General features: G+C 37.8%; 1 protein-coding gene across 2 annotated transcripts; it reads right to left on the reverse strand.

Annotated features, from left to right (window-relative positions):
* Nucleotides 1-10,002: 10,002 nt before the first annotated feature.
* On the reverse strand, nt 10,003-21,821 carry LOC148016231 (mediator of RNA polymerase II transcription subunit). Of its 2 annotated transcripts, XM_087664124.1 has the most exons (8): nt 21,354-21,821; nt 12,309-12,480; nt 11,660-12,119; nt 11,522-11,581; nt 11,378-11,446; nt 10,780-10,823; nt 10,628-10,711; nt 10,003-10,462 (listed from the first exon to the last, which is right to left on the reverse strand). In XM_087664124.1, exons 1-8 carry the CDS (start codon nt 21,733-21,735, stop codon nt 10,417-10,419), a joined length of 1,317 nt encoding a protein of 438 aa, XP_087520250.1. In that variant the 5' UTR covers nt 21,736-21,821; the 3' UTR covers nt 10,003-10,416. The 2 variants fall into 2 exon arrangements, with proteins under 2 accessions (XP_087520250.1, XP_087520249.1); XM_087664123.1 differs by having other exon boundaries at nt 10,003-10,711.
* Nucleotides 21,822-26,886: the final 5,065 nt, after the last annotated feature.

Consider the following 26,886-nt stretch of genomic DNA (forward strand, 5'->3'; position numbering starts at 1 on the left):
CTATGATTTTCAACTTCAATGTTTGAAGCAACCACGCATCTAGAATGGGACATTTCAAAGAATTGAGGGATGGACAAGGAAGTGATTCAAGAGCACCATATGAATTAATCGATGTAGATACTATATACATGAATTTATGGAAGAAAATATTGTGATTTAGAAGATAATGTGATGACTTTTCAATCATCATTATCTCACCCACATGCACATGTAGAGCTTTGTATGTCCTAATCATGCTTCTCAAACATTGATCATGACAAGATTCAAATAGAAAATGTCTAATAGGAGATAAGAATTATAATCTCAACAACAATTGAAAAACTAAGAACATGAAAGTGGTGACTCACAATTTGAGGGGAAGACTTGTCAAGCAGTCCCAAGAGATAGTTTCAAAGTCCTTTGCACCATATACAAGTTGAACTGATGTGACAAGGCTACCATCTCGAGCCCCTCTTAGAACATGATTTTGTAGTATATCACAGTGAAAACCTTGCTGATTATAGCCTCAAGAAAAGAATCCCATCATAATCCATTCAAACACATCATCTGTTGAGACCTACATGCATATATGCAATTACTTTTGAGCTCTACAACTCGAGGAGGAGAATGATCATATAATGGGGGAAATATAACTTCTCATTTTGAGCTACAAGTTGAGGTACAATACCCATAATATATGAATGAAAAAGTATTTACACAGACCAAAGGGAAATTTAAGGTTACTTTTTTAACAATAGTGATAATCAATGCCACAAATCTTCTTCTCCTTCTCATATCTATTATTGAGACTGTGAGGAATCCTCATTCGCCATGCCCTGCTAGTTTACGTGGCAAACTTCTCCTCGTCGCTAGTCAAGTGGATATAAATGCAACTTGTCCACATCTAGTTGCTCATCCACTTGGTGGAGCACAATTGGCTCTTCATTCACTTTGGCATTGTTTCCTTGGTGGAGTCACAGTCTATTTAATTTCAATTGTGGTTGCCTTCTCAATTTCCTTTGTTGCAACCAAACAAGGCCTCATCAAACCCATGGATAATCTTGAAAATGAATTCAATGACATGTGGCTACATATGGGGATTGAGATTTTTGGATCACCAAAACTATACACATGACTTCCAATGCCATCACTCCCTTTGTTGGACATATCACTCTCCTTTATTTCTAAATGAAGTCTTGCTTATGCAAAAATAGACGCTTCAATGACATATTTAAAAGATGGATCCTAATAACCTTAGCATGTGCCACTTGACCAAGGGAAGAATAGGATTTGCATTCTTATTATTCCATTGTCTGTCATACCCATAAAAAACAACAAAACACATGTCAATCTTTGTTAGAATCTCAACAAACTTCACGAAAATGTGAGAATTGTGGCAATCTAGCATAGGGGCATAGCCATTTCCTATGTACCCTTATTTTCTTTTGCCTCATCTTACATATCCTTCTCATTGTCTTATTTGAGCTCTTCCTCATTGTCTATTCTACTACATTGACACAAACTCTCTAAGGATTGAAATTTATATTGCTTCCATTCCTCGTGCTCAACAATTTGAATAGCCATAAGAAAATCACCCTCCTCATGCACATGCATGGACTCCTAAATGAAGTATATACCCACTTGTCTCTTCATTGAGAAGCTTACACCTCCATACATGCTTCTTGTCATACAAGGGCCATGGAATTCATACATTCCATACATTTCATACATAGCATCCTTTAATCAAATGAGAATCTCTATTACACATCAAAATTAGAGATAAAAATTACCAAGTTACCTTCTTTTGACTCCATAAGACTCCATGGCATCTTCTTTTATGTGTGACAATGGATTCATGTGCTTGTTGGAAAACTCCGTTTTTAGCTTGTGTGATGCAAAGTTCCTCTTCCATCCTTCAATTGTCACTTCATAACTTCTCCACATGCAAATTATGAAATGATAAGACTACAAATACTTTTCTTCAATCAAAATGCTTAGAACATACCTAATGCTTAATCAAATAGACAATGATACAATAATATATGTGCGTGTGTGAGTGCGTATGCACGTGTGTGTGTGTGTGTGTGTGAAAACACACCATGATCAAGATCCCTTATCTGGCCTTGATGTCATGCAAAGAAATCTAAGGCGGCATTTGATCATGGTGGTTAACATAGATTATGCATATATCATCAAGATGGATTCTATCAGACTAAGAAAGCTATAGCTAGAGAGAGAGAGAGAGAGAGAGAGAGAGAGAGAGAGAGAGAGAGAGAGAGAGAGAGAGAGAGAGAGAGAGAGAGAGAGAGAGAGAGAGAGAGAGAGAGAGAGAGAGAGAGAGAGAGAGAGAGAGAGAGAGAGAGAGAGAGAGAGAGAGAGAGAGAGAGAATTCACAATATAACTACATTTTCTCTATGCATTTCACATTGTGTTTACATAGGAGAGGCTTCATTTATGAATAGCCTCACATTTTACATGTGTGCAAAGCATATGGCACACTACTATCCACATTAACCTTACACTTTACATGTGTGCAACCATGTGGCACACTAATCTCCATCTCAAGTCCATACCCACACAACATCTAATATGTAGTACTTAAGCCTAAGTTCTTATGTATAAAGTTGAAGCTTATGCCTTCTCAACAAATTGTGCTCTAGAAGACCCAATGTTCTAAGGCCCCCAAATGAGGAGAAGCCATGATGGAAACTAAATATCAGTAGGGTTCCCATTTTAAATGATAGAAGAGATCTAACTTTGTAGACCAAATGGTTATGAGTTGGCCTATATGGACTTACTATTGGCTCAAATGGGAAAGAATTATGAAGATAGTGGAGTGTACACATGGAGTTATTTACACATGATGGTAAGTTATTAGGTGCACCTACCTATGGGGTCTAAAGTTGGCATTGGCTAGGGGATCAAACCATGCGGTGATAAGTCAAGGTGAGATATGTCCATGTGAGATACCCACATGGACATATGAGTAGTCCACCTCTAGAACTATCTAAACAAAGGCAATGCTACCTTTCACCAAATCATAGCTATTGATAAATCACACCTTTTGCACTCATTGTTCTCTATAAATATCTATCTTGATCACATCAAAGCTCATACAAGCACACAGGTTGATAGAGCCTTTAGCCACATCAATTATATTGATCTGATATAGTAAAAAAATTTGCTCTCTCTTGTACTTGTATTAGTTGTTATTATGGATTGTGCCATGTTTTCTTTCACATTATGATATGTATGTAATTTAAATATACTTTTTTTATTAGAATATGTTGTAAGCTTTAATATCTTGAAAATTATATGTCCTAAAAGTATAATTATGTATTTGTAATGATGCTAAAACAAATTACTATGTATTAAGGCTTCACCAACCTTGCCACACTTGATGGAAATTAGACAAACAAGCAAAACCCTTGCAAAATCTCATTTAGTGAAAAATCCCCCTTAGCTAAACCCCTTCAACAACATAACTCCAAAAAGGATCCCAAGAGTAGTGAGACACTACCATAAGTTATATCATATGCAATGAACTTTGATAGTAATGGCCTTACCTTTTTCATGATATTTTGATATTTTATAATGTGCAATGTAGGGGTGCTATGCAAACAATCAAAGGAGTAATAGAATATTAGCTTGAAAATGCAAGATGAGATCCTTAGCATATGCATACTACCTAGCTAACCTAGAAGAAAAAGTAAGATGCTCAATATGGCCAACCAAGAGCTTTGGCTAGGAGCACCGTCTTACAAAGACCTTAGCCAAATTGGTGTCTATTTTTAAGGCTTAAATATGGAAAAAAATAGGGCGCTATCCCCATGTGGATGCCAAATCCCATTAGTTGTACTCCAACGGAGCTAGATGGATAGATAGTATTGAAGAGACCATAACCTTCTATATAGATGGTATTGAAGACAAGAAAGCACTTGTAAAAATAAAACATATATATTTACATGCTTTGGCAATGAGTCTTTCTATCAAAATAGCTTTCATTAGGTTCAAGACATTATCAATAATCATGATGGAGTTGCAAGGAGAATGAAAATTGCATATATATATATATATATATATAGTTAGGGTGGGTAAGTAAGATGGGCAAACAACCACATTGACCTTTACCCCAACAATCTCCCACTTAAAGGCCAATGTACCATTAAGGGAGACAAAAGAATAAGAGAATGAGTGAGCTAAATATAGATGAGTTACCCCCACCCAACGACCATCAACTCCTTGCAATTGCAAGCTTTTTAGAGTGTAGACTCTTAGTGAGAAAGTCTACAAGGTTATCATCTCATTATGAACTTTAACGAGCACAACTCGTTTCTCCTCAAGCACTTGAGAAATGAAGTAATATCTCACATCTATATGCTTGATTTTCACATGAAATACAAGACTGTTTGCCAACATGATGGCACTCTAACCATCACTATATAATGATGCTATATCTTCATCGGGGCTTAAGTTTCATGCTAGACAAGTAAGCCATATGGCTTCCCTATATACCTCTATAATTGCAATATACTCAGCTTCATGTGGTAGATAAGTCATATATTTTTGCAAACAAGACATCCATGAGATTACACCACTATACAAGGTAAAAACATATCTTGTGCTTGACTTTCTACTTTCAACATTCCCTACATAGTCTACCTCTATGTATCCAAGTACACCACTACTACTTCTCCCAAAGCATATGCACATACCTCTTGTACCATTCAAGTACCTCAAGATTCCTTTCACATCTTCCTAATGCTTTTTGTCAAGATTTGACATGTATATGCTCACTACCCCCACTACAAAAGCAATGTCCAAGCGAGTGGCAATCATAGCGTGTATGAGACTACCCGCACATGATAAATATGAAATTTTGACCATTTCATTCCTATCCTCGTCTAATTTGTGGAAATCAGTAGCACTAAATTTCACATATGGATGCAATGGAGTACTAACTGCATTCTTCCCCTTGATATTGAAACATCACAATACTTTGCTAATATAATCCTTTTTAACATATAGAGCAATCTCTTTCTTCTATTCCTAATTATGCGTATACCAAGAATGTGATTTGCATATTCCAAAGGTTTCCATTAACCTTTTGTTTAAAGCATTGATCTCATACTTGTTTTTCTCAACTAGTAACATATCATCCACATAAAGTATTAACACTATCAAGCTGCCATCTTTAGCCTTTCTAGTGTATAAGCAGTGCTCTGTCTCACTTCTCTTATAGGCATGAGATTGCATAAATCAAACTTATTATACCATTCCTACGAGGCTTGCTTGAATCCATAAAGACTCTTTTTTAGCTTACAGACAAGCTTTTCTTTGCCATGTTTGACAAAGCCCTCCTGCTACTACATGTGGATCTCATCATAAAGGTTATAGAAATAATGTCTTGACATTCAATTGTAAAAGATCCATGATATCCTTAGCCACCAAGACAAGCACAATGCAAAGAGTAATCAATTTCACCATAGATTTAAAAAACTCAAAGTCCATACCTTTTTTTTCTTGAAACTTGTGGCCACTAACTTTGCCTTGTACTTTGGATTAGCATAGTATATAACCTTCAACTTATAAATCCACTTGCATGATGAAGTAGTTTTTCCCTTTGGAAAAGGAACCAACTCCCAAGTCTGATATTTCATAATGGAATCCATTTCAAATTGCATAGCTAGCTCCCACTTCAGCTTATCATCACAAGTACTGGCCTCTTTATAACAAAATGGCTCCCTACAATTTGTTAACATAACAATAGTCAACCCTAGCCTAAAATCTCTTAGGGAGACGAGAGAAACGACTAGATTCATGTAGCACTAGTTGACTTGGAGTGGAAATTCATCCTTAACTCTTTCTTCATGAGGTGCCATAGGACTCACACCTGCTACTTACTACATCTCCCTATTTCACTAGGTGAAGTATTACATGTGCTCTCTTTTTGCACACTTAGTGCACCAATACTTGCCCCATGTTAGCCAAATAACAAATGGCATTACATCTCGAAAACTAATATTTCTTGTTTTCACTTCCTTAAGAGGCTACTTATGCATCTTCTTCTTATTGAATATCACATCATTACTATAGTCAATCTTCCTACCTTCTAGATCTCAAAGGTAATAATCCATCTCGCCACTCTGTCCATAGGCTAGAAAGATGCATTTAGTGAATTTTGACTCTAACTTGCTACGCCTTTCCTTGAGTACATACATATAAGCTTCACAATCAAATACTCTTAAGTAATCATAAGAGGACTTCTTGTTCGATCATGCTTCTTCAAAAATACCATCATCCAAAGTAGTATTAAGTAACGTGTTTATCAAATCTACAATATTCTCCATAGCTTTAACCCAAAATCCTAGAGTAAGATCAGTACTAGATAGCATACTTAGCATCCTTTCATTTATTATCCTATTTATACACTCAATACAATTTTGGGCAAGATTACTAGGTGCATTGAGTTTTTTTAAAATTCCACTTGCTTCACACAAAAATTTTGAACTCAAGAGAGATATATTCTCTACCATTATCAAATCTAAGACACTTAAGTCTCTTGCTAGATTGATTTTTTGCAAGTGTTAAAATTTTCTAAAGCAAGACAATACCACATCTTTTCTATCTGTAGTGAAAGCCCACACTTTCCTAGTTGCATCCTCAAAAAATGTGATAAAATTAGATACCCGCTACAAACTTTGTAAGCATTGGCCCACATATATCGATGTGCACTATGTCAAGCAGCTCACTTCTTGTTTTATTTAAGTTTTTTTAATGCACTGAACTTGCATGCTTTTCATATATACAACGCTCACAAATAAAAAGATTAGAAAAATTTAAAAGAATGCCAACAATCCAAATAACATAGTAGTTTTATTTCTTTGCTAGCATATATCCCAATCGATGATACCACAAAGATACAATTGGCTGCTCAATTACTACAAATATATGATTTTTGAAAAAAGATACATGAAGGAGATACAAGGTGTCACATTTGGCTCCTTTAACAATAACAAATGATCCCTTGCAGACTTTCTATGACTAACTCCCAAAAATAGTAAAGTATTCCAAGTCGTCCAATTGACCAACAAATATCAAGCTATTAGTAAGCTTGGATACATTTCAAATAGTAAAGATAGATCCATTCTCAAAATCAAACTTCACATCACTTGCACCAACTATATCACATACATAATCATTACTTGTACTAACTATATCACATACATAATCATCACCAAGATAAGCTGATCCATGCCTCTTACTATCATATGGGCAAAATCACTCCTTATGTTAAGTCACATGAAAAAATGCATCAAAGTCAAATTATGTATCTACTACAACCAACATATATACAATAAGAGTAAAAGTAAATTATGTTGAAATATTTGCAATCACACCCATTATGGCCTCTTTGTATGAGGTAGTTGTGGGCTTAGGACATGCAAGCAAACTGAATCCCATATGCACAGAAAGGAAAACTGCTACCCATCCAACAACTATAAAGCATTGTACTTAACTACCACTTTTTTATATATGATGAATACAATATCATGTTGCTTATCCATCTCAATTAATGTCTTGGTCATTGTTAGTCTCAACTCAAGATTGTGTTTATGAGTCCAAGCTTTCATCTTGGATCCTAATTCACTTGAGTAACAGTTGGTCAAGTCTTCAGTCTATATCATCATGAACTTAATCTTCATCTTCCATCCGTCATAGCCATGCTCTAGATCCACGTCTTTAAACAAATTACACTTCACCATCATCATTATACACAATCATTGTATTGATTTCTTCAATCTTTACTTTTTCTTTATCTTATTTCCTATCAACATCTTTATTATTATTCTTATTATCTTATTGCTTTTACTTCCATTTGTAACAATCCTTGATTGTTCTATTTTACCACAATGGAAACATTCAATGTATTTTTGAACCTGCATTTGTTGTGTGACTGTTTACAATCCTAATTCTTACCTTTATAGTGTTATTTGCATCTTTCTGCTTGAGTTGCTAATGCTTGAATATTTCTACCTTGGTCCATGAATTTCATGTCTCTTCAACAAATTGTCCTTAACATCATTAAACTTCAACTCACCATTTGGAGCTAAATTACTTATAGATGTTCTAAAGATATCTCATGATATAACCAAGGAGCATAGCAAAAAGATTACCTTAACCTCATCTTTAAACTTCAACTTTTGAGCATAAATCTAATTAAATATAATGTTGAATTCATTAAGATAGAATGTGATAGTAGAGGCCTCTTTCATCTATTACTCAAATAACTTTTTTATAAGATACATCTTATTAGAAATAGTTTTCTTCTCATAAGTATCATATAATTCCTTCCATAATTCATATATAGCAATCTCATTTACAACTCTAAAATATAAAGATTCTATCAAGCACATCCTAATTATGAAGTTAGTCAACGCATCAAGCTCTAATAAACCATCTTTAAGCATGTCTACTAATTTTCTATCTATGCCTCTTATGGCCCTCAACTACTTTTTTTGAATAAGTACCATCAAACTTCCTTATTATACAAGCTATTTGTATAAAACAACCACTAACTATCTAGTGATAGTAACCAAGAAATCAACAAACTACATCATGAACTTGACTAATTTTCTACAACACTTGCTCAATATTACCAAACCTAAGAGAATATGAAAAATAAACCACTGCTTAGTGATAATGCACGTCACTATTCAAATGTTGTAAAAATCATTGTACATAGCAGCATCATTGTTTTCTCACAAATATAGCAACATAACAACATCCAATTATTTAGAAGTACATTAGAAGACTAATCTTTCTAAAACCATTATAGTACATCAAATTATAATATTTTTGCTAATTCACAAGCAAATATACAGATAGTATGATAGTATGTAAAGCTTAAGAATTACTATAATATATATATCAAAATCTCTTCTCCAATAATACTTGCTGCATACAATAACAACCAACAACCAACAACAAACTCCAAATTTGTAAAATCTATAATCTAAAACATATATCAAAGTACTTGCAACTTGAAACTACTTGTTTCTAACTGTTTGTCATTGATTAGTAATATTCGATAACCTATATACATCTCTACAATTGACACCATAAACCTTGACATATTTTATAGTTTGTAAACAATACATGCAAAATTTTTAAAAAAGAAAAAATAACTTATGCAACAATTTTTCAAATCAAAACAAAGCCTAAAATAGCTTTAAACCAATAAACAAAGTAAACTATATCCTTATGGACTCACCTCGAGAATTTGTCACCGTCTTCACACATGTCAAATCTCATCCAAAACAAAGATCATGAAGATTTCTATTGGTGGAGCTGGTTGGAGATTGTCTTCCACTCTAATACCAATTGATGGAGTTACAAGGAGACCAAACAAAATATCTCAATTGGTTAAGTTAAATGCATGGTAACCAATGTTCTTTGGTTCAATTCCAACATTCGACATGCTCATTTGGTATAGATATAGAAAAATAAAGATTTAACCTTAAATCAATAAGTTAAAATAAGTGGCTTACTACTAGAATAGCCACTAGATGTGTGTGTGTGTGTGTGTGTGTAAGAGAGACTATTTGTGGTGCCTCCAATAGCTTTCTCATGAGCATCACCTTATCTTATTGCCCAAAGAATAAAAAAAGAGTGCACACATATATAATTAGGGTTACTAAGATGAACAAACAATCACATAGGCCCAACAAATCACTCTTTATTTTGCTTTTTAATAAAATAGAATTGCAAAGGATTTGGGTTTATAACAAGCCTACCACTATCAACTTCTTCAACTTGCTAGCTTTCAAAACATCAGACTATGGTAATCATGTGAGAAAAAAAAGGAAAGGATCGATGCAACAAAGACATCAAAATACTACTAAACAGATGAATTGCCACCCAAAGCTTTGCTACTGGAGTTAATTGGTATCAGGGAAGAATGTTCTGCCCATAATGTGAGAGAGAGAGAGAGAGAGAGAGTCAAAACCCTCTAGATCTTAGGTATTGTGAAATAGTCTCTATATCATTTATGTAAGTGCTCTTGCTAGAGAATTAGTTTATTGATTGAAACTATTGTTCATAACTATTAATAAGGCTCTTGACAAACATTGTGCCGGGTAGTGGCAATGACTACATGTATATAGTTTGATATCAAGGGATTGTTCTCGCAACTACATGAACCTAAAATGTTGACAACCTTCTCAATCCCTGCTTTTTTGAGTTGATACAACATATTTTCAAGTATTGGAACATTTTAACAGTCCACTGTACATAGGAACATTTGAGTGCTTCCCTGGGGGGGCATCTGCAACAAACAGCCGCCCAGTTGTGCTTCATGCATAATGTGGATCTAGCTCCAAGTTGTTTGTAAAGAAGGCCCATTGATGATGGAGTTCACACTCAACAAACAGGGCTTCATGCCAGTGACTGAGGAAAAACTAGCAAGGAGGCGTTTCTTTGGCTGCACAAGCCAGATCAAGCACCAAGATTTTGTCATGATTTATACCCTCCACCAAAGAGAAACTAGCCAGGATGAATTTCTTTGGATGCACAACCCAGATGATATGCCAAGATTTTGTCATCACTGATATCTTCCACCTTAATGAACAGCATCGAGGGAACAGACCTTAAAAACTGATTGAAGGGCCGAACAACAGGTGGCAGAAGCAGGTCTGTAGACCGATCAAGAGCCAAAACACGCTTGCATTGACTGCATTTAGCATACAGTTGTGAGGTAAAGCCAAAAACTAGTGAAAAACAGGTAGTTAGAACACTCACCTGCAAGGCTTTGAGAAAAGAGAACGATAGGAGTAAAGCCAATGCTGCAAGACCAGAAAAATAACAATTAAAGATCTAATTCTGGATTTCAGCATTTTCAATGAGCATTCTGCAACTGATTCCTCCATGTATCAGCTTGATTAGGGTGGATTACCTAATTGAACATTGAAACTTGGATTTTTTACATTTCAACGAGAGAGTTGGTTTTTACATAATCTATGTCTCAGTAGTAATACAATCTAAGTGATGGCTCAAACTTGACAGCTCTAGAATGGTTTGTTCCTAATAATTCTGAGGTACTGGTGGTGAACCATTTCAACCATAGAAAAAGAGCATTGTAAGCTTATACGTTTTCCCAGTTGATCCACCAAGCAAATGTCTAGTGTTATTACAGGGGTATAGAAAACCAGGAAGTGGAAACTGCAAGAGGGATTTCCCTAAGGAATTATTACCATTCCCTGATATAGTTTCTCCAATAATTTTCTTGGTCTTACAGCTCCATTTGGTAGACATCTAGAAAAATCCCTTTCATCCTCCAAAAACAATTTTTTATCAGTTATATCCATTAGCATTGAAATTGTTTAGCTGAGCATCCTACCAGGAGAAGATTCAGTGCTGATGCTTCAGCTGATTGAAGGAAATTATGCAAAGCATTCATTGCACACTCCTGCAGTCAGAAAGCGAATGATAGGTTTAGCAGCAGAGGGTTTGTGAGAAATCCTCTCTAATTTTTATGACATACCGTCACTTGACGAAATACAGAATGGGAGGATGCAGCTCCCAGGTGAAGGTTACCCCTGGCCTGACAAACATGCCAAAAAACAGCAATCAGAAGTTAGCATTATCAAAATACATTATGAGCTCCTAACAAAAAAAGTACCTCATCAACAGCAAACACCGAGACTGCATCTGGGCAGGTGCTACCAGAAGGTAATAGGGAGACAACTGCTTTGAAAACTGCTGGCACCAGGACTTCCAAAATTGCAATCTTTCCTGTTGAAAATGCATCTGCATCTACCTTTTGGGAAGCTGACGTTTTACTCAGCCCTGAACCAACAAGATCACTTTCCATGCTCCCAATTTGGCATACACTACCTGCACTCCGTTTCAACCACTCCAACCTTGTGAAGGCAGTGATTGTGATTCCTGATACCTCTGTTTGCCAAGATCCCAAAATATTCGAAAGTGTTGTTCCTTGCTCAACAGCAGTCATTTCAAAGCTTGCAAGCCTAGGCTTTTTCTCTGGTACCATAGATGTTGAATCATTCCCATCCTCGGTGTTGTTTCCAAAACCTGGAAAGAAACGTTTCTTCTGTTCTGTAAAAGCCTTCAGAGCCAGTCTTCGTATGAGTCATATGTCCACCCATCAAATATACAGCCACAAACATCAGAAATTTCAGAATGACAACTGGGGTGGAGGAAAATGGAACGAGCTAGGATTTTTACTTATCTTCAGGCAACAAACCAGTCTCTAAATACTAAGAAAAATGTACAGATACCTACATAGTGCACACACTTAACTAGATTACCTAGTCCTATCAACAGCTGAGGCAGCTGCTTGGCCTGCAATTTGTCGTTTCCATGAATATGCAACAATGGCACCATCTGAGCATATTAGGGGAACTTGTAGACCCCATGGCTGTTTTTCCTCAAAACGTTGTTGAGCTCCATTTAATACTCCTGTGGCTTCCAATTTTCTACCTGAAAACAAATAGACCAGCAGACAGCTTACAATTAGAACTCAAGTCAGTCATGCAAGACATAGCCTCTAAAGTTTAAACAAGAACATCAATACAGAGAATGCCATTTGCTTCATGCAAGTCTCAAATAACCAAGCTACAGACACAAACATGCCATGCCAATAACTTTACAAGATAAACTATAGTCTGTAGCTATGAGCCATTAATAATGGTCTTAGTTTTGGAAATTGTTGAAACATCCAGTGCACTACTGTTATGATAAAATATAAACGACATGAGGGTGAGAGATTTACCCACTAAGAGAGAACAGACCAAAGTACTTTGTACATTACGTATCTTAGGCCTGAACTGATGCTGCATCCTTGAACATTCTGGATGGGTGACCACAGCATTGGTCACTGACCACTCACCATTAGATCATGTCCCGGGGATGTGAAATTTGTGAAATGCTTTAATCTTACTAGTAACATCTAATTAATTCAATAATCAAACGTGCAAGGCTGTAACGCATGAGCAAGGTTATAAAGCACATGTGATTCACATGACAGTTATTTCATGGTAATAGGCCAAGGACCCCGAGGAGCCAATGGATGTAAAAGGCCAAAGTTGTGACAAGTTATGCTACTTGGGCTTTGGTTGTCAATCAGTGCCAGTTTTAACCCTAAGACAATTACTTGGCCATTAAGTGTCAGTGGTGACATTTAGGGACTAGGCATTAATTAATTAATTAATGACAATCTAAGGGTTAATTGAGGTTGGGGACCACTCCATGTTGCAAATGGCCTAGCCAATTTAATTATGGATGGACACATTTAATTTTGGGCAAGGTCAAAAGGGCTTAAATTAATTCTGAATTTTGAAAATTAATCTAATGGCTAGAAATTGCTAGAAAATGGAATTAGAAGGCTTCTACTTGGCAAAAATACCCATGCAACTAAGAAAACGTTTTTGGGGCTGGTGGAGGCTGATTTAGTGTTGGCAAGCTATGTGAGAGAGAGAGAGAGAGAGAGAGAGAGAGCTGCTAGCCTCCTTTTACGAAAAAAAAAAAAGAGAGAGCTGCTAGCCTAATTCTAGAGTAAAGGATAGCCATTGAATGGAGGCAACAATAGTTAGAGACCATCTAGAAGCAGGCGACAACAAGGGAACACCCATCTACAGAACTTAGGATTTAGTAGCCACCTTGAGAGCCATGCCATCAATCAAGGGTATCATACACTCAAATCAGCATTTGAAATTCAAGGAATTGTGAGGGATTTCAAATGCCAACTCATCCATTGTAAATTGGGGTAGCATTTAGCTAGTTGGTGGTTCCATTAGAGCAAGTCTTGGGTGAAAAGCAAGGGGCAATTGGCCCAAACTGCTTACTAATTGTTTGTATAGCAAGGGGCATTTGGATCAACAAAAGAGATTGTGAAATCTCAGCTTGTACTCAATCCATTAGCAATTCAAGTTAAAGAAATACCACAAGGGATGCTAGTTTTGGACATGCTGTCCCATAATACTTCTTAACTACCATCTAGGGACTATTTTAGCTTCCCGAATAGCAGCCCTCTCATCGGCCACTTCATAATCAGGAATACCCTGATCAATGGGCTGAAAATCAGACTGTTGTTCAACCTGTGTTTACTACTGATTTTGCTACTGTAAACTCTATAGATTGCCGAAATTGACCAAAATCAGATTCACCTTGCTGAAATAAAGGCAACAAACTGTCAAACATGTCCATAGGCTCCACATTGGGTTGATTTTTGCAATCCATTAAGGACTGACCAGTATGTTCAGCGATACCACATCTCTATTAACAAGAATCTTGTTGGTGGAGGGTTGGTACAAGCGGTACCCTTCACTTTCTGCACTATAACCAATAAAGATACATTTGACAGCCTTGTCTTCCCATTTATGTCTTCATGGTTGTGGCACTAAAGCATATGCCAAACAACCAAAGACACAGATATGTGACCCCACTAGTTTCCAGCCATTCCAAGCCTCATAAGACGTATAATCAGCCAATGCTTTAGTTGGGCTGCGATTCAGCACATACACTACACACATGATAGCATCAATCCAAAATTTTGAGGGTATCTTATTGTGTAATAGCATATAACGTGCCATTTCCATCAAAATGTAATTTTTTCTTTCAACCACACCGTTTTGTTGAGGTGTGTGAGGCATAGTACATTGATGGATAACGCCCCTTTCAGCCATGGAGTTGGAACTCCTATGACATAGATTCCCCCCTCGATCAGTATGTAGTGTATCTACTCCCATTTTTAGTATGGAGTTGGAACTTCTATGACATAGATTCCCCCCTCAATCAGTATGTAGTGTAATCAGCTTGTATCTACTCCCATTTTCAGCCAAGGCCAAGAAAGTTGTAAAACATGCAAACAATTCAAATTTGTGCTTCAAAGCATATGCCCAACAATGACGAGTCATGTTATCAATACAGGTAACAAAGTACAAGTATCCTTCAATGGATTTGACATGCATGGGCCCACAAACATCACTATGCACGCATGGTACCACCCTTGGAAAATGAAGCACGATGCATTTTGCAGAGTACATAACTTTCACATACATTGTGAGTAGGTACTTTCAATGGAGAAGATCGAGCACCATATTTTTTGCTTCTTAGACAAAGCAAATTGCCATACTTATGATGACCAAACCGAGCATGCTATAACTCAATGTTATCCACAATGGTGGCATTGATATATAATGCATCCTCTGATGCTCTCCTCTCATATAAATCAAGCTGATACAATCCATTGTATAAAGTACCAGTGACAATGAGGGCATCCCCATCACTACAGTCATAGACACTATATCAACCCATGTGAAATTCGACCACAAAACCAGCACATGCAATGGCCGAAACTCAAATCAAGTTTTTCTTTATACTTGGCATATACAAGATCTTTTCAAGTAAGACAATTTTCCCATCCACTCCAATAATGGGAGTCTAACTAATATTTTAAATGGCATACAAAGCATTGTTTGCATACATATACAATTGATCCCCCCTTATGTACATTTGCATATAATACAAACAAGTCGCAAAAGAACATTATGTGCTTAGAAGCACCACTATAAAAATACCAACAGGGTTGTCATGTACGAAAGGTATGATACAGTACAGTATGATAAAATACGGTACTAATTGGTACCTTATGATTTTATAAGGTACGGTACGATATTAGTAAAAAAAAAACAAAAACTTCGTTATTTTGGATTATAGATAATAGAACACATGTTTAGAGCTAAAATAGCAATGTCACTTGAGTTAATAGGATGAATACATAGGATAACAAGGAAAAACCTCATACACAACATGCGCAATGCACTACTAGAAGACAGATGGGAGTGTATATGTAATACATCAAACTTCAAAGAACAAAGTAAAGTTTAGGGTGGATGGACAAACATGCTCTTCATTCTTTTTGTATGTGTGTGTGTGAGACGAGAGAGAGAGAGAGGCTTGGCAGTCAGTTTGGAGAGAGAGAGAGAGAGAGAGAGGGGGGGGGAGGGATGCTCTTGGAATTGCATACTCATCTTGGAAGTTGGGGGAGAGAGAGTGTGTGTGTGTATGAGAGAGAGACTTGGAATTATAATAATAAACATAAGGCTTAGGAGTTGGAAGATATTATATAGTCTAGTCTTTAGAGGCAAAAAATAGTCTGTTTTTTTAAACGAAATGGTACAAATATGTACAGTATGGTACGGTACGAACCGTACGGAACGAACTAGTCCGTACGTAGTACAAATGCAACTATCAATACCAAGTGCTGCAACTTTTAGCAACTGAAAGACCATGCTCGCATAAAGAAGAATCATACGAACAATGCACGACAAAGGCATAAGACGACCAATGTCCAAGCTTGCCAAATGTACAATTGCATCATTTGTATTTGCTGAATTTTCAGCAACACTCATGCCTGATTGTTTCTTCTTTTTACTTGCTATCCTCTTTTTGGATTCTTTAATTATATGCCCCCTCTTCTACAATAATTGCACCTCTTTTTTCTTAGCACTCTCATCCTTGGTGCTTAAGGAGTCCATAGAAGAAGCCATTTTTCCCTTTCCTTTGGAGTTTGCAAGCTGCTATGCCTTTCCTTTGTTTGGCTCACTGCAAATGCTTGATTATCTATACTTGTATCAGAGTGATTAAGCCTTGATTGCTCTTCTTGCAACAATAGTGATACTGAAACCAACCTATCTTCTCGGATAGGGTGATAAATAACCTGATTTAACACTAATTATAGTAAGCATAAAATTCACATAAACTGAAAATGCAAATATTACCACTTTAATCTTGGATAATGAACAATCTATTGGCCCCAAAACTAGTGCCCCTTGCGGTATTTCTTTATCTTATATTGCAAATGGAAAAAATACAACTGAGATCCTCTGATCTCCTTCGCTAATCCAAGTGCCTCTTGCTGTCAAAACTGACCAACAAGCCTCCAAACCAATTTGCCCCTTGGTTTGCTTGGGGATTGCCCGCACACTACTCCTTGAAAGACAAATTCAGCCCGAAATCTGATATTGGTGACTGGCCTCTTGAATCTCCCTGAAATTCCTCAATTTCAACTACTAGAATAGAAGTCCTAAACCCTCAATTCTAAGCATAAATCCTGAGGCAATTGTCAAAACCCTAACTTCTAATGTAGATTAGGGTTTACAGCAGAGATTGACTAAAATCTCTTCCTCTAATAGCTCAAACTACTAAAAAATGCTAACATAACTTTAGACAGCTAGGGGATAAGAGAGAATGTTGTAGAGAGAGATTTCAGAGTTTCATCGCGAGAAACGTTGAAAAGCTAGTGCTGCCTTGCTCAAACAACTATGGAAGCTGTCACCTACAACTTAGGACCACCAAAAAAGATTGTTGCCCTCTCCTATATGCTATCATCTACACCAGAAGAACCTTGGACTACTGTCACCTGCTCTTGGAGGACTCCAAACTACTCTCATATGCTGTAGGACTAATCCCAATGGCTAAGAATCACATCGGCAGCCTCACTCTCTAACAGTCTTCTCCTCTCTCACAATGGCTGAAATAGACCACCACCACCCCCTAAAAACGCTTTTTCTACTTACATGAGTAAGTTTTACCAAGTGGCAGTTGTCACTGACATGCCATAATCAAGTATACAAACTAATTCTTACTCATACCATATGAATCCACACCCCATGCGAACGCACCCTTAATAGGACATCCTCGAGTCAACCATACGAACCGACCCTTGCCATGTTATCATAGAACCTTCTAGAAGATATACCATGTCATCGCCTGCATCATCGATGATGTCATCATGAAACATTCTAAGAGATCCTTAGCTACCCTCCAACACCTATAAAACGAGGAGCTCGCCACAAAGCTCCTCAATCTTACCAATGCCTATCTTAGGAGCTCTATGTGTTAAGAGCTCTAAGTAACTTAGAGTTCTAGTTCTATTTCTTGTCTAGTCATGGTATCTAGCCTTATCTTGTCTTCCATTATACTCTTGTTGTCTTGTTACCTTATAATCTCATAGTAGAAGATCTTATCTAGTACTGTCTTGTATCCTATTTATCCCCATCGAGGAAGATCTTATAATTCTGATATCTTGTATCCATACCTACGGTCCCAGGTTATAGGATCCTTCATACCCTATCAAGTCATGCTGTCTATACCTACAATCCCTTTGCCCCTATATGGGATTATCTTATAATAAGAATTCTTGTAACAAATCTTGCATTAGTCTAGTCTCTTGAGCACAGTCTAATGCTCCCATAACACTTTGGCAAGACTACTTTCTAACCCTACTGAGCCCCATGAAGACGGCCCTTGAAAGAATCTTGGCCTCCCTTCAAAATCTCCAACAACAAATTTAAGACTTAAATTAATGACAAGCACAACTTCAAATAGAATACCCTATGCATCTAGGCCCCATGCTTCAAGAGATGCAAGATCAGATCCAAGACTTGCAAAACAACAGAGGAAGTGATCAAATGATTTTGCATATTTATCAACCCCCAACAAGAGAACCCAAGATGCTAAAGAAGTTCAATAGTGACCATTCGAAGTTCAAGGGGATTCCTACAACAAGAACTATATCCACATGCAACCGGATAGGTATCCAGATGACGCTTCCAAGGTGGGATTCATTGGGTCTTTGCTTTGTGGTCAACTTTATCATGGTTCGCCCCAATCTTGGAAAAGAATATACTAGTACTTTATAACTATGAGGAATTACTTTGCGAGCTCACTTTCACGTTTGGAGATGCAAACATTGGTCGAGTAGCAGAAACAAAACTTCGAAAGCTATGATAAGGTAATTGCCCTACCTCTACTGATGCGTCTGAATTTAGGCAATTAATCTATGACCTCACTTGGCATGAGGAGTATTTTATCAACACTTCGAGATGACATCAAGGATCTCATGCTCACTATGCCTGAGGCAAAAATACTAAATGATTATATCCCTTGCCTATAGTAAATTTCATAGTCAAACTCTTGCAGAAGCTCCGCTTATCTCGCCTTACAACCACAGAGATTGGGCTGATCAAGTATGTATTTCAACAAGTGGCAGTCCGTCCAAATAATAAAATAGGCACCGTACAAACAATGATGCCATACTTTTAAGCACACGGATGACCACTAATAAATCCTTCTCTTGGATAGTATAACATGTTTAGGCATCAACGAGCTTGTAACTCTCAAATGCAATAGGTTAACTATCCTAATAAAGGACAGCACTTAAAGCATAGTTGTTGGTATCCATGTAAACCTCAAAAGGTCTATTCGAATAAATAATCTGCAACCTCTAAAAAGTGATAACAAGTCGTTTCAATGTTTAGACCATCGATCAAGCTCACTAGTCCTAACAATGGGCGGACTAATGTACTTGCTGCCTCAGATATCCTTAAGCAAACGTGTCAAGGGTTCAGCAATATGAGCATAATCCTTAATGAATTTCGAAAAAACTCCTATAAAGCCTAAAAGAAATACTTGTCTTATAGTCCTAGGAATAGACCAATAAGGCACTCCTCGCACCTTTTCGAGATCAATCCAAATGCTATCAAGCAAGATAACATAACCAATGTATAACAACTCCATACGAAAAAATTCGCACATTGATGGTTTTACAAACAATTGCTCTCGTCTTAAGAGACATGAGACAATACACTAGTGTTTGGCATGCTTCCCCAATGACTTACTCTAAATAAGTATGCCATCCATGAAAATGAGTATCCACTTTCTAATATATAAACGAAATAAATCATTCTGTAGCTATTGCTAACATTAACAAAATATTATTTAAATAAAATTTCAAAAGAAATACCTAGAATCTCAAGAGTATTTATTAAAGTCTTCGAAGTAAACTTCGTCTTTTTGTTTTAGGGACACTCACGATCACCGTAAAAATGACTCATTTGATGACACGTGAAACAATAGCCCTTCGAGTGATTCTCACTGCGAGTGACCTTACGCTTGCCATTCTTTTTCTTATGCAACTCCGAGATCAGCTAACAAGTTGCTACCGAGGTAGACGACTTCTTTAACTTAAAGATCAAGGCAATTCGGTGGAAACTCCTAGTCAACTAGCTGCCCCTACTTGCAACCAAAGTACTGTTAAAATTCTTTGTATACCTCTAGACGTCCCCGAGTCAGTGAAGAGAATTGTGGAGCATCTCATTCTGATAGTCCGATGGCAATCCAAAAAAGTATCGCATATAGAGCAGTCCTTGAGGGTCATTCAAGGCCTCATATTATGCAATAAATCTTTAAATTCATGAGAGTATGCATCTAAGCTCTTCCTCCCCATATCAAGCTCAAATAATTTTTGAAATTTTTTTAATCCAATCATCAATCACAAAACATCTCCAAAAAAAGGATTAAAAAATAGCCCAAGTTGCAAGCTTAGGGCATTTGTCCGCCCATCAAGCACACCTTCACTTATAGCATAATTTGTATATGCGTGATGCACTGAGCATCATCGAACTGATACAAATCAAAATACATCATCCATTTAGCCAGCCATGAAACAATATTTATCTCATCATATTCCTTTTTCTCCCCTTTAAAGAGCTCGGGCTGGAAATAAAGAGGCAATAATCTCATGGTTACGAGCACAAATGGAAAATGGAAAGTGTGTAACTTGGCTAATTGCCGCTACATATCCTTTACTTGAGCCTAGGAAATTGCCACAATGGACAAGTCTCCTTTGGACTTGAAAGAAGAAGAAGCTTCAAGATGCTTCCTGTGCATGTGTATGGGTTCATGAACGGGCATTCTCCATGTGCTGAAGTTCAATAGAAGCAAGCACATCAAAAGGAGATACACCTGTGAAGAAAAATGGCTCCCAATCACAAAACTGATATACAGAACTAAAGAGAACTGTGTATAATTGTGTAAGCTGCCTAAGGTATAAGGATGAAGGCAGATAATGCACCAGTCTGATCTAAAGAAATTATGGCTGACCTTGCAGAGTGAATAGATGTCCATGATAGAAAATGCATGAAATTGGACTGAGCACATAACACACAAGTGTACTAGATATGGAGCTGTACATAGGCTCTTGACGCTCTTAGCCAATATATGCTGTGAATAATGTCAAAAGTTCCTTCTTTTTTTTTTGGCAAAGTTCAATTCTTTCTAGCATTGATTGAATATGATATATGTTAGTTTCTACCGTCATTCAAAAATTCAACATCTGCGCCATGTTTCCTTCAAATAAATGCTGTGAATGATGTGTTTTGGCATGGTTCAATTTGTTTTAGCATTGATAGAATATGATATGCGTTAGTTTGTACAGACATTCAATAATTCAATATCTAATTCAAATATCAGCACCAATTCTGTAAAGGAACAGGTATCTAGAGCTTCACCTGTAGCTCGAAGAGCTTCGAGGGTAGAGGTAATGAATTCTTCTAGTTGGATGACGGCATCACTGACCTTCTTGCTGGGGTCATTGTGCCAGGCAGCACGGTTCAGTGCTTCAAGCATCATGTCAGCTCCGACTCGCACATCGGCGATGAGCCGCAGCGCTTGGGCGAGGCCCTCCATGGCCTGCGCAAGCTGCTTAGGGGGTGCCTGTTCATTGTCAGGGGAGGAGGAGGACTCTGCGGAGGCGAGGGAGCGCGGGAATTCTGAAGTGGCGGAAGCGGGAGGGGGGTCTGGTTGGTCTACCGACTGGGCGAAGAGAGGGGAGGCCCGGGGGCCGAAAAATCCTGTGCTTGGAGAGGACAGAGCAGGGCTGGGCTGCTGCATTCTCTCTCTCTCTCTCTCTCTCTCTCTCTCTCTCTCTCTCTCTCAAGTTACCCACAGAACTGGAATTGAATTACAGACGTTTTGAGTCCAGACTCCAGACACATACATGATATCACAAGACGCTTTTCACATTTTCCCATTCAGGTAAAGGGGCTGTCTTCTCAAGAGCCAACCTAGCTAGGTTGGCCAACAACCTAAAGGGCTTGCTAGTTTACACTAACTTTGTGTGTGTGTCTCAATTGTGTTCAAATCCCAAGTGGTTGTCTCCCTCACTCATATAGAGGGTCTTGACTCCTCGAAAATATATCACATTACAGAAAACCTAGCTAGGTCCGAGGCCAAGAGTTGCAAGCCCCCGCCCTCGACAAGTTGGCCCCCTCCCCCAACCACACCTAATTAGGTACGCGGTTTTTCCATGTAGTATTCAACATCGTGAGCTTCTACTCTAGAGGCACCATATACTTAGTCGATGCGGTCAAGGGCACAAGCCTACCAACCCCCACCCCAAGCTAGTAGCCCCCACCCCCAACGACACATAGCTAGGTACGTAGCAAGGTATGTGGTCCTTTCATAAAAACTTGCGATGTTGTCATAATTTGCAATTTGGGAATTATAGTGGGAATTTATCTTAAACTTGTTGTGCCTTGGTTGTGGAGCACTACCATTTCTCGCTTTGCTAAGGCTCAATTCACATTCATTCGGATGGTTTGGCAATACATTGTTGTGCTACTTGTAACATGCATAGAAGTCGCCAAAAAGATGTCCACAAACGAAAATCCTAGTTGTATGACCTCTCACCGAAGTGTAAAATGATGATTTGGACTTGTGCCCCCAAATAGGATCATGCCACCTTTAACCAACTCGTCATTGAATAACATGATGATATTTAACAAAAATTTTAACTAGTAGCATTTGGCCATGTGTGAAATGACCACCCTCCTTTGTTTGAAAGAATCTAAAACGACCCTAAGGTAAAGGGGTCCATAAAAATATTTTCCATAGCACATGTTGAAATTTTTTTTCTTTTTAAAGGGATTTTTTATTCAAATTACATGTATTAATTAATTTCATAAGTAAATTTTTTAAAACTCAAGGTTTTGAGCTTTCTCCTTTAAATTTTGAAGGTTTTTTTGAACATTTTACAATCCATTTTACATTGAACCTTAATTTTTAATGACCACTAGACCAACATAATGCCATCTTAAAGTCTCCCATTTCTTTATTTGAAAGTATCACGCATTAAAGGATTGCCAAGAAACGTTTGCTAACTACCCTTCAAATTCACCCAGTCGTTTGCCTCCTCCTCCTTCACCTTCTCTTCTCTACCATACCCATAACCTCCACCTCTCCCTTGTCCTTCCCTTTTACATGCCATATCCTCTTTTGTATCCCCATATCTTAAATTTTGCTAAATGTGTTATTTCTTGGATATCTAGGGTGCAAAAATGGATGGCCTTATCTATTACTAAGACAGAGTATCTTGTAACCCACTGAGGCTGCCAGGAAGCCCTGTGGCTAAGCCGTGTGGTGGGGTACACTACATTTGAATTTCACGAGTGCTACTTAATTGGCCAAGAATCCGATCTTTCATGCGAAGACAGAGCACATTGAGGTGCACTCTCAGTAACCAAGGAGGTGGTAGAGAACAAGTTTGTTGAGCTTGTTAAGATCTCAATTGATAAGAATCCTAACCATTTGCTCATTAAAAGTCACTTAGCGAAATGTTTTGCCTTAAGAAGATGATGGACATAGGATGAGATGACGCCTATTCCTTATCCTCTTGTATTTTATATAAATTTGTAATTTGTCACATTTTCTAGTTCTCTCTTCACTAGAGGTACATTTGCCTTTAAGTGGGAGGTTGTTGGGGGTAAAGGCACCTATGCCTATGCTATCCTATATTTACTTCACACATCGTGACCACACACCTATACGTTGCAAGTGGCGGGCGCCCATCACTGTCATTTTATTCTTTATTCCTTCAGTGACTATTGATTAAGGAAAGGTCGATCACACATAGTGACTATAGGAGTTTCCACATATGGTGTGTCTCTCTATTACTCTCTTGCTTCATCTACCATAGCTCTTGCTTTTGCTTGTGTGCTTCCACTCCGGCTCTACGTTTCAAGTAGGATTTTATTACTCCTTCATTAAGACTTCTTCATCAACCATCCTAGTACTCCACCTCAATCCAATTCACCTTAGTCATTCATTGCAAATTAAGAAATTAGAAGCCTTTTACTTGATCGTACTCTTTGACTCTTGAAGATTGCTATTGGAATTTATATTGTCCTTTCAAGTGTTGAAAGAATTGAACTTGAGCAAAAAGGGTTGGTGAATATCCCTAACATGTGAAAGTATTAAGATGATATGTTAAGACTCCTATCATGACTACAAGTGATTGTAAAGCATGCCATAGAGATGAGCATGATCCTAGTGTGTATTTGCATATATGCCTAGGGTGTCTTATGCAGTGGTCAAGTTATGTGCATGTCTAGGTCAAGAGTACATCTCATGTGAGTGATGCTGTAAGGAAAGGTGTGTGGGTTTAGGGAATGACTACTTGGGATGGTGCCTACATGGGCTCTAAAGGGACATTGCTCTTGCACACATGCACTATTATAATTGATCAATTCTTATTTCATCAATTGGGTGGGCAAGATTGTTCTTGCGACATTATATGACAACAAGTTTATTGATAATATGTTCATGTGATAAAATATTGATGTGCCAAAGGTTTGTGTGTCAACAAGTTCTATGTGATGACTAGTTTCATGTGTTAATGAGTTTGACAAGTCTATGCATCGATGTGTTGACAAGTTCATGTGACAACCAATTTCATTTGATGAGTTGACAAGTTTATGTGTTAATGAGTTTATAAGTTCATGTGTTGACACATTTATGTGGCTAAAGCTCCTTGTGCCAAATGGATCTTGTGATGATGAATTTATGTCATGACAAGCTCCTTGTATTGATGACAAGTTCAAGTTCTTATGACAAAAAAGCTCGTGTGTCCATGAGTTAGTGTGTCGATGAGTTTATGTGTCGAATGAGTTGATGTGATGACAAGTTTCATGTGCCGACCACTTTTACACGTCGATGAGTTGATGAGTTCACATGTTGACACATTTGTGTGACAAGAGATTGATGTGCCATAGGGTTCGTGTGTCGACCAATTCTATGTGATTATCAATTTCATGTGATGATGAGCCTATGTGTCGATAAGTTTCATGTGTCAAGGGGTTTTGTGTGACAAAGAGTTGATGAGTTTATGTGCTGACTGATTTCATGTGATGATGGGTTGATGTGTTGAGAACTATGTGTCGATGAGTTGACTGTCCCTTGAGATGGGAATTTTAAGCATGCATTGTGTAGGGAAGGTTTCACTATTAGAGATACCTCCAATGTGTTAATATGGCTAGAAAAACAAACACAAGCAACCCCCTTTGTAACCAATTTTCATTGTAGTAGGTTGCATTGAATGCACCATTACCCTTTATAGATAGCCTCTTTCAATCCTAGTTCTTATTGCCCCACTCTTTCTCCAATGATTATGATTATTCAATGCATAGAAGAAATAAAGACGGGGAATTCCTTGAGTTGGGTAATGACTTTTGTACAATTCCCTCTCTCTTCCTTTCTTGTCCTTGGTTGGCAGCTCCTCCTCTCACGGTGGCGGCTTGGTGGTGAGTTGGTGACTCCTCCTCTTCTTTGTAGTGGTTAAGTGGCTGTTGGGTGTGGGTAAATGAGCATAGGGAGAGGTTGTTTTGATGGAAGGGTGGTGGTGATAGAGGGGTTGTGGTGGAGAGAGAAGGTCTAGGCCTATGCTGCCCTGTATTTCCTACACGCATCATGATTGCACACCCAACTATTTGCATATCTTGTATAGTCGAAGTCAGTGTAACCCACGACTGCAATATCCTGACCCCCATAGCAAATGTTCATATCTACATTGCCTTTCAGGTACCTCGTGCTACCCTTTACGGCATCCCAATGTCACTAGCTAGGTGTAGCCATATAGTGTGTCACAATTCCCACTACAAAAGCTATACTAGGGCAAGTGGCCATGAGGACATGCATCAAATTGCCCACTGTAGATGCATAAGGGATATTGGCTATCCTTTTACTCATCTAATTGGGGATAATTTGCTTGATTGATCTTCACATGGGAAGGTAAAGGACAGCTAATAGGCTTAACATCCTGCAAATAGAAGCACTCAAGGACCTTCTATATGTACTCCTTATGTGACAAGTAAAGGAGTCCTTGAGAGTGATTGTGTGTGATGTGTATTTGATGGTCCGTCATCTCAAAACTCTTCTTAAGCTGATTTTTCAAAGCATCTAGCTCATCATCATGAGCTCTCCCAACAATCAACATATCATCCACATAAAGCACCAAGATAATGAGGTTGCCATCATGAGCCTTCTTCATATAGAGGCATTAATCCATATCATTGTGAGAGTAAGATTGTGGTAGCATAAATACATCAAACTTATGATGCCATTTCCTGGGTGCCTACTTAAGACCATAAAGGCTATTTCTCAACTTGCATACTAGGTGTTTCCTGCCCTTTTCTTGAAAGCCCTTAGGCTGCTACATATAAATCTCATCATGCAAGTCCTTATGTAAGAAAGCCATCTTAACATCCATATGATAGAGATCCAGATCTAACTAAGCAACCAAGGTCAACACCAAGTGTAGGGTAGTCATCTTGACTACACAAGAAAAGATCTCATCAAAGTCAACACCATACTCTTGCTTAAAATCCTTAATAACTAATATGACCTTGTATGCTGGCTTGGGGTGTCCATGGGTTCTCTTTAACTTGTATACCCACTTGCACAGAAATGCATGTTTCCCATTGGGCAAAGGAACCAAATCCCATGTATGGTTTTTTTGTAATGCGTCATACTCTAACTACATGACTCTCTCCCAAGAGTGACTATTACCTCTCTGCAAGCATGGCCTTCTCATAAGTAAAGGACTCACCATGTTTTTTTCACCATAACATAGTCCATGGAGGCTCAAACTAATTAGAGACTAACATCTATCTCTACCAGACCATCTCAAAACAAGTTGTGGGGCCTATAAATCTTGTCCAACATCATGATCATGGGCCATTGGAACATCAATTGCACGCTATCTAGTTG

Source organism: Lygodium microphyllum, chromosome 23 (genome assembly GCF_053477565.2).
Source record: "Lygodium microphyllum isolate KBCC chromosome 23, Lygodium_microphyllum_v1.1.10, whole genome shotgun sequence".
Lineage (NCBI taxonomy): Eukaryota > Viridiplantae > Streptophyta > Polypodiopsida > Schizaeales > Lygodiaceae > Lygodium > Lygodium microphyllum.

Coding starts and splice junctions, on each gene's coding strand:
- LOC148016231 (XM_087664123.1), bottom strand. CDS start 21,735: ATGCAGCAGCCCAGCCCTGCTCTGTCCTCTCCAAGCACAGGATTTTTC. Junction 12,481..21,353: donor CGAAGCTCTTCGAGCTACAG/GTGAAGCTCTAG, acceptor ATTTGTTTTCAG/GTAGAAAATTGGAAGCCACA. Junction 11,582..11,659: donor CGGTGTTTGCTGTTGATGAG/GTACTTTTTTTG, acceptor CATGTTTGTCAG/GCCAGGGGTAACCTTCACCT.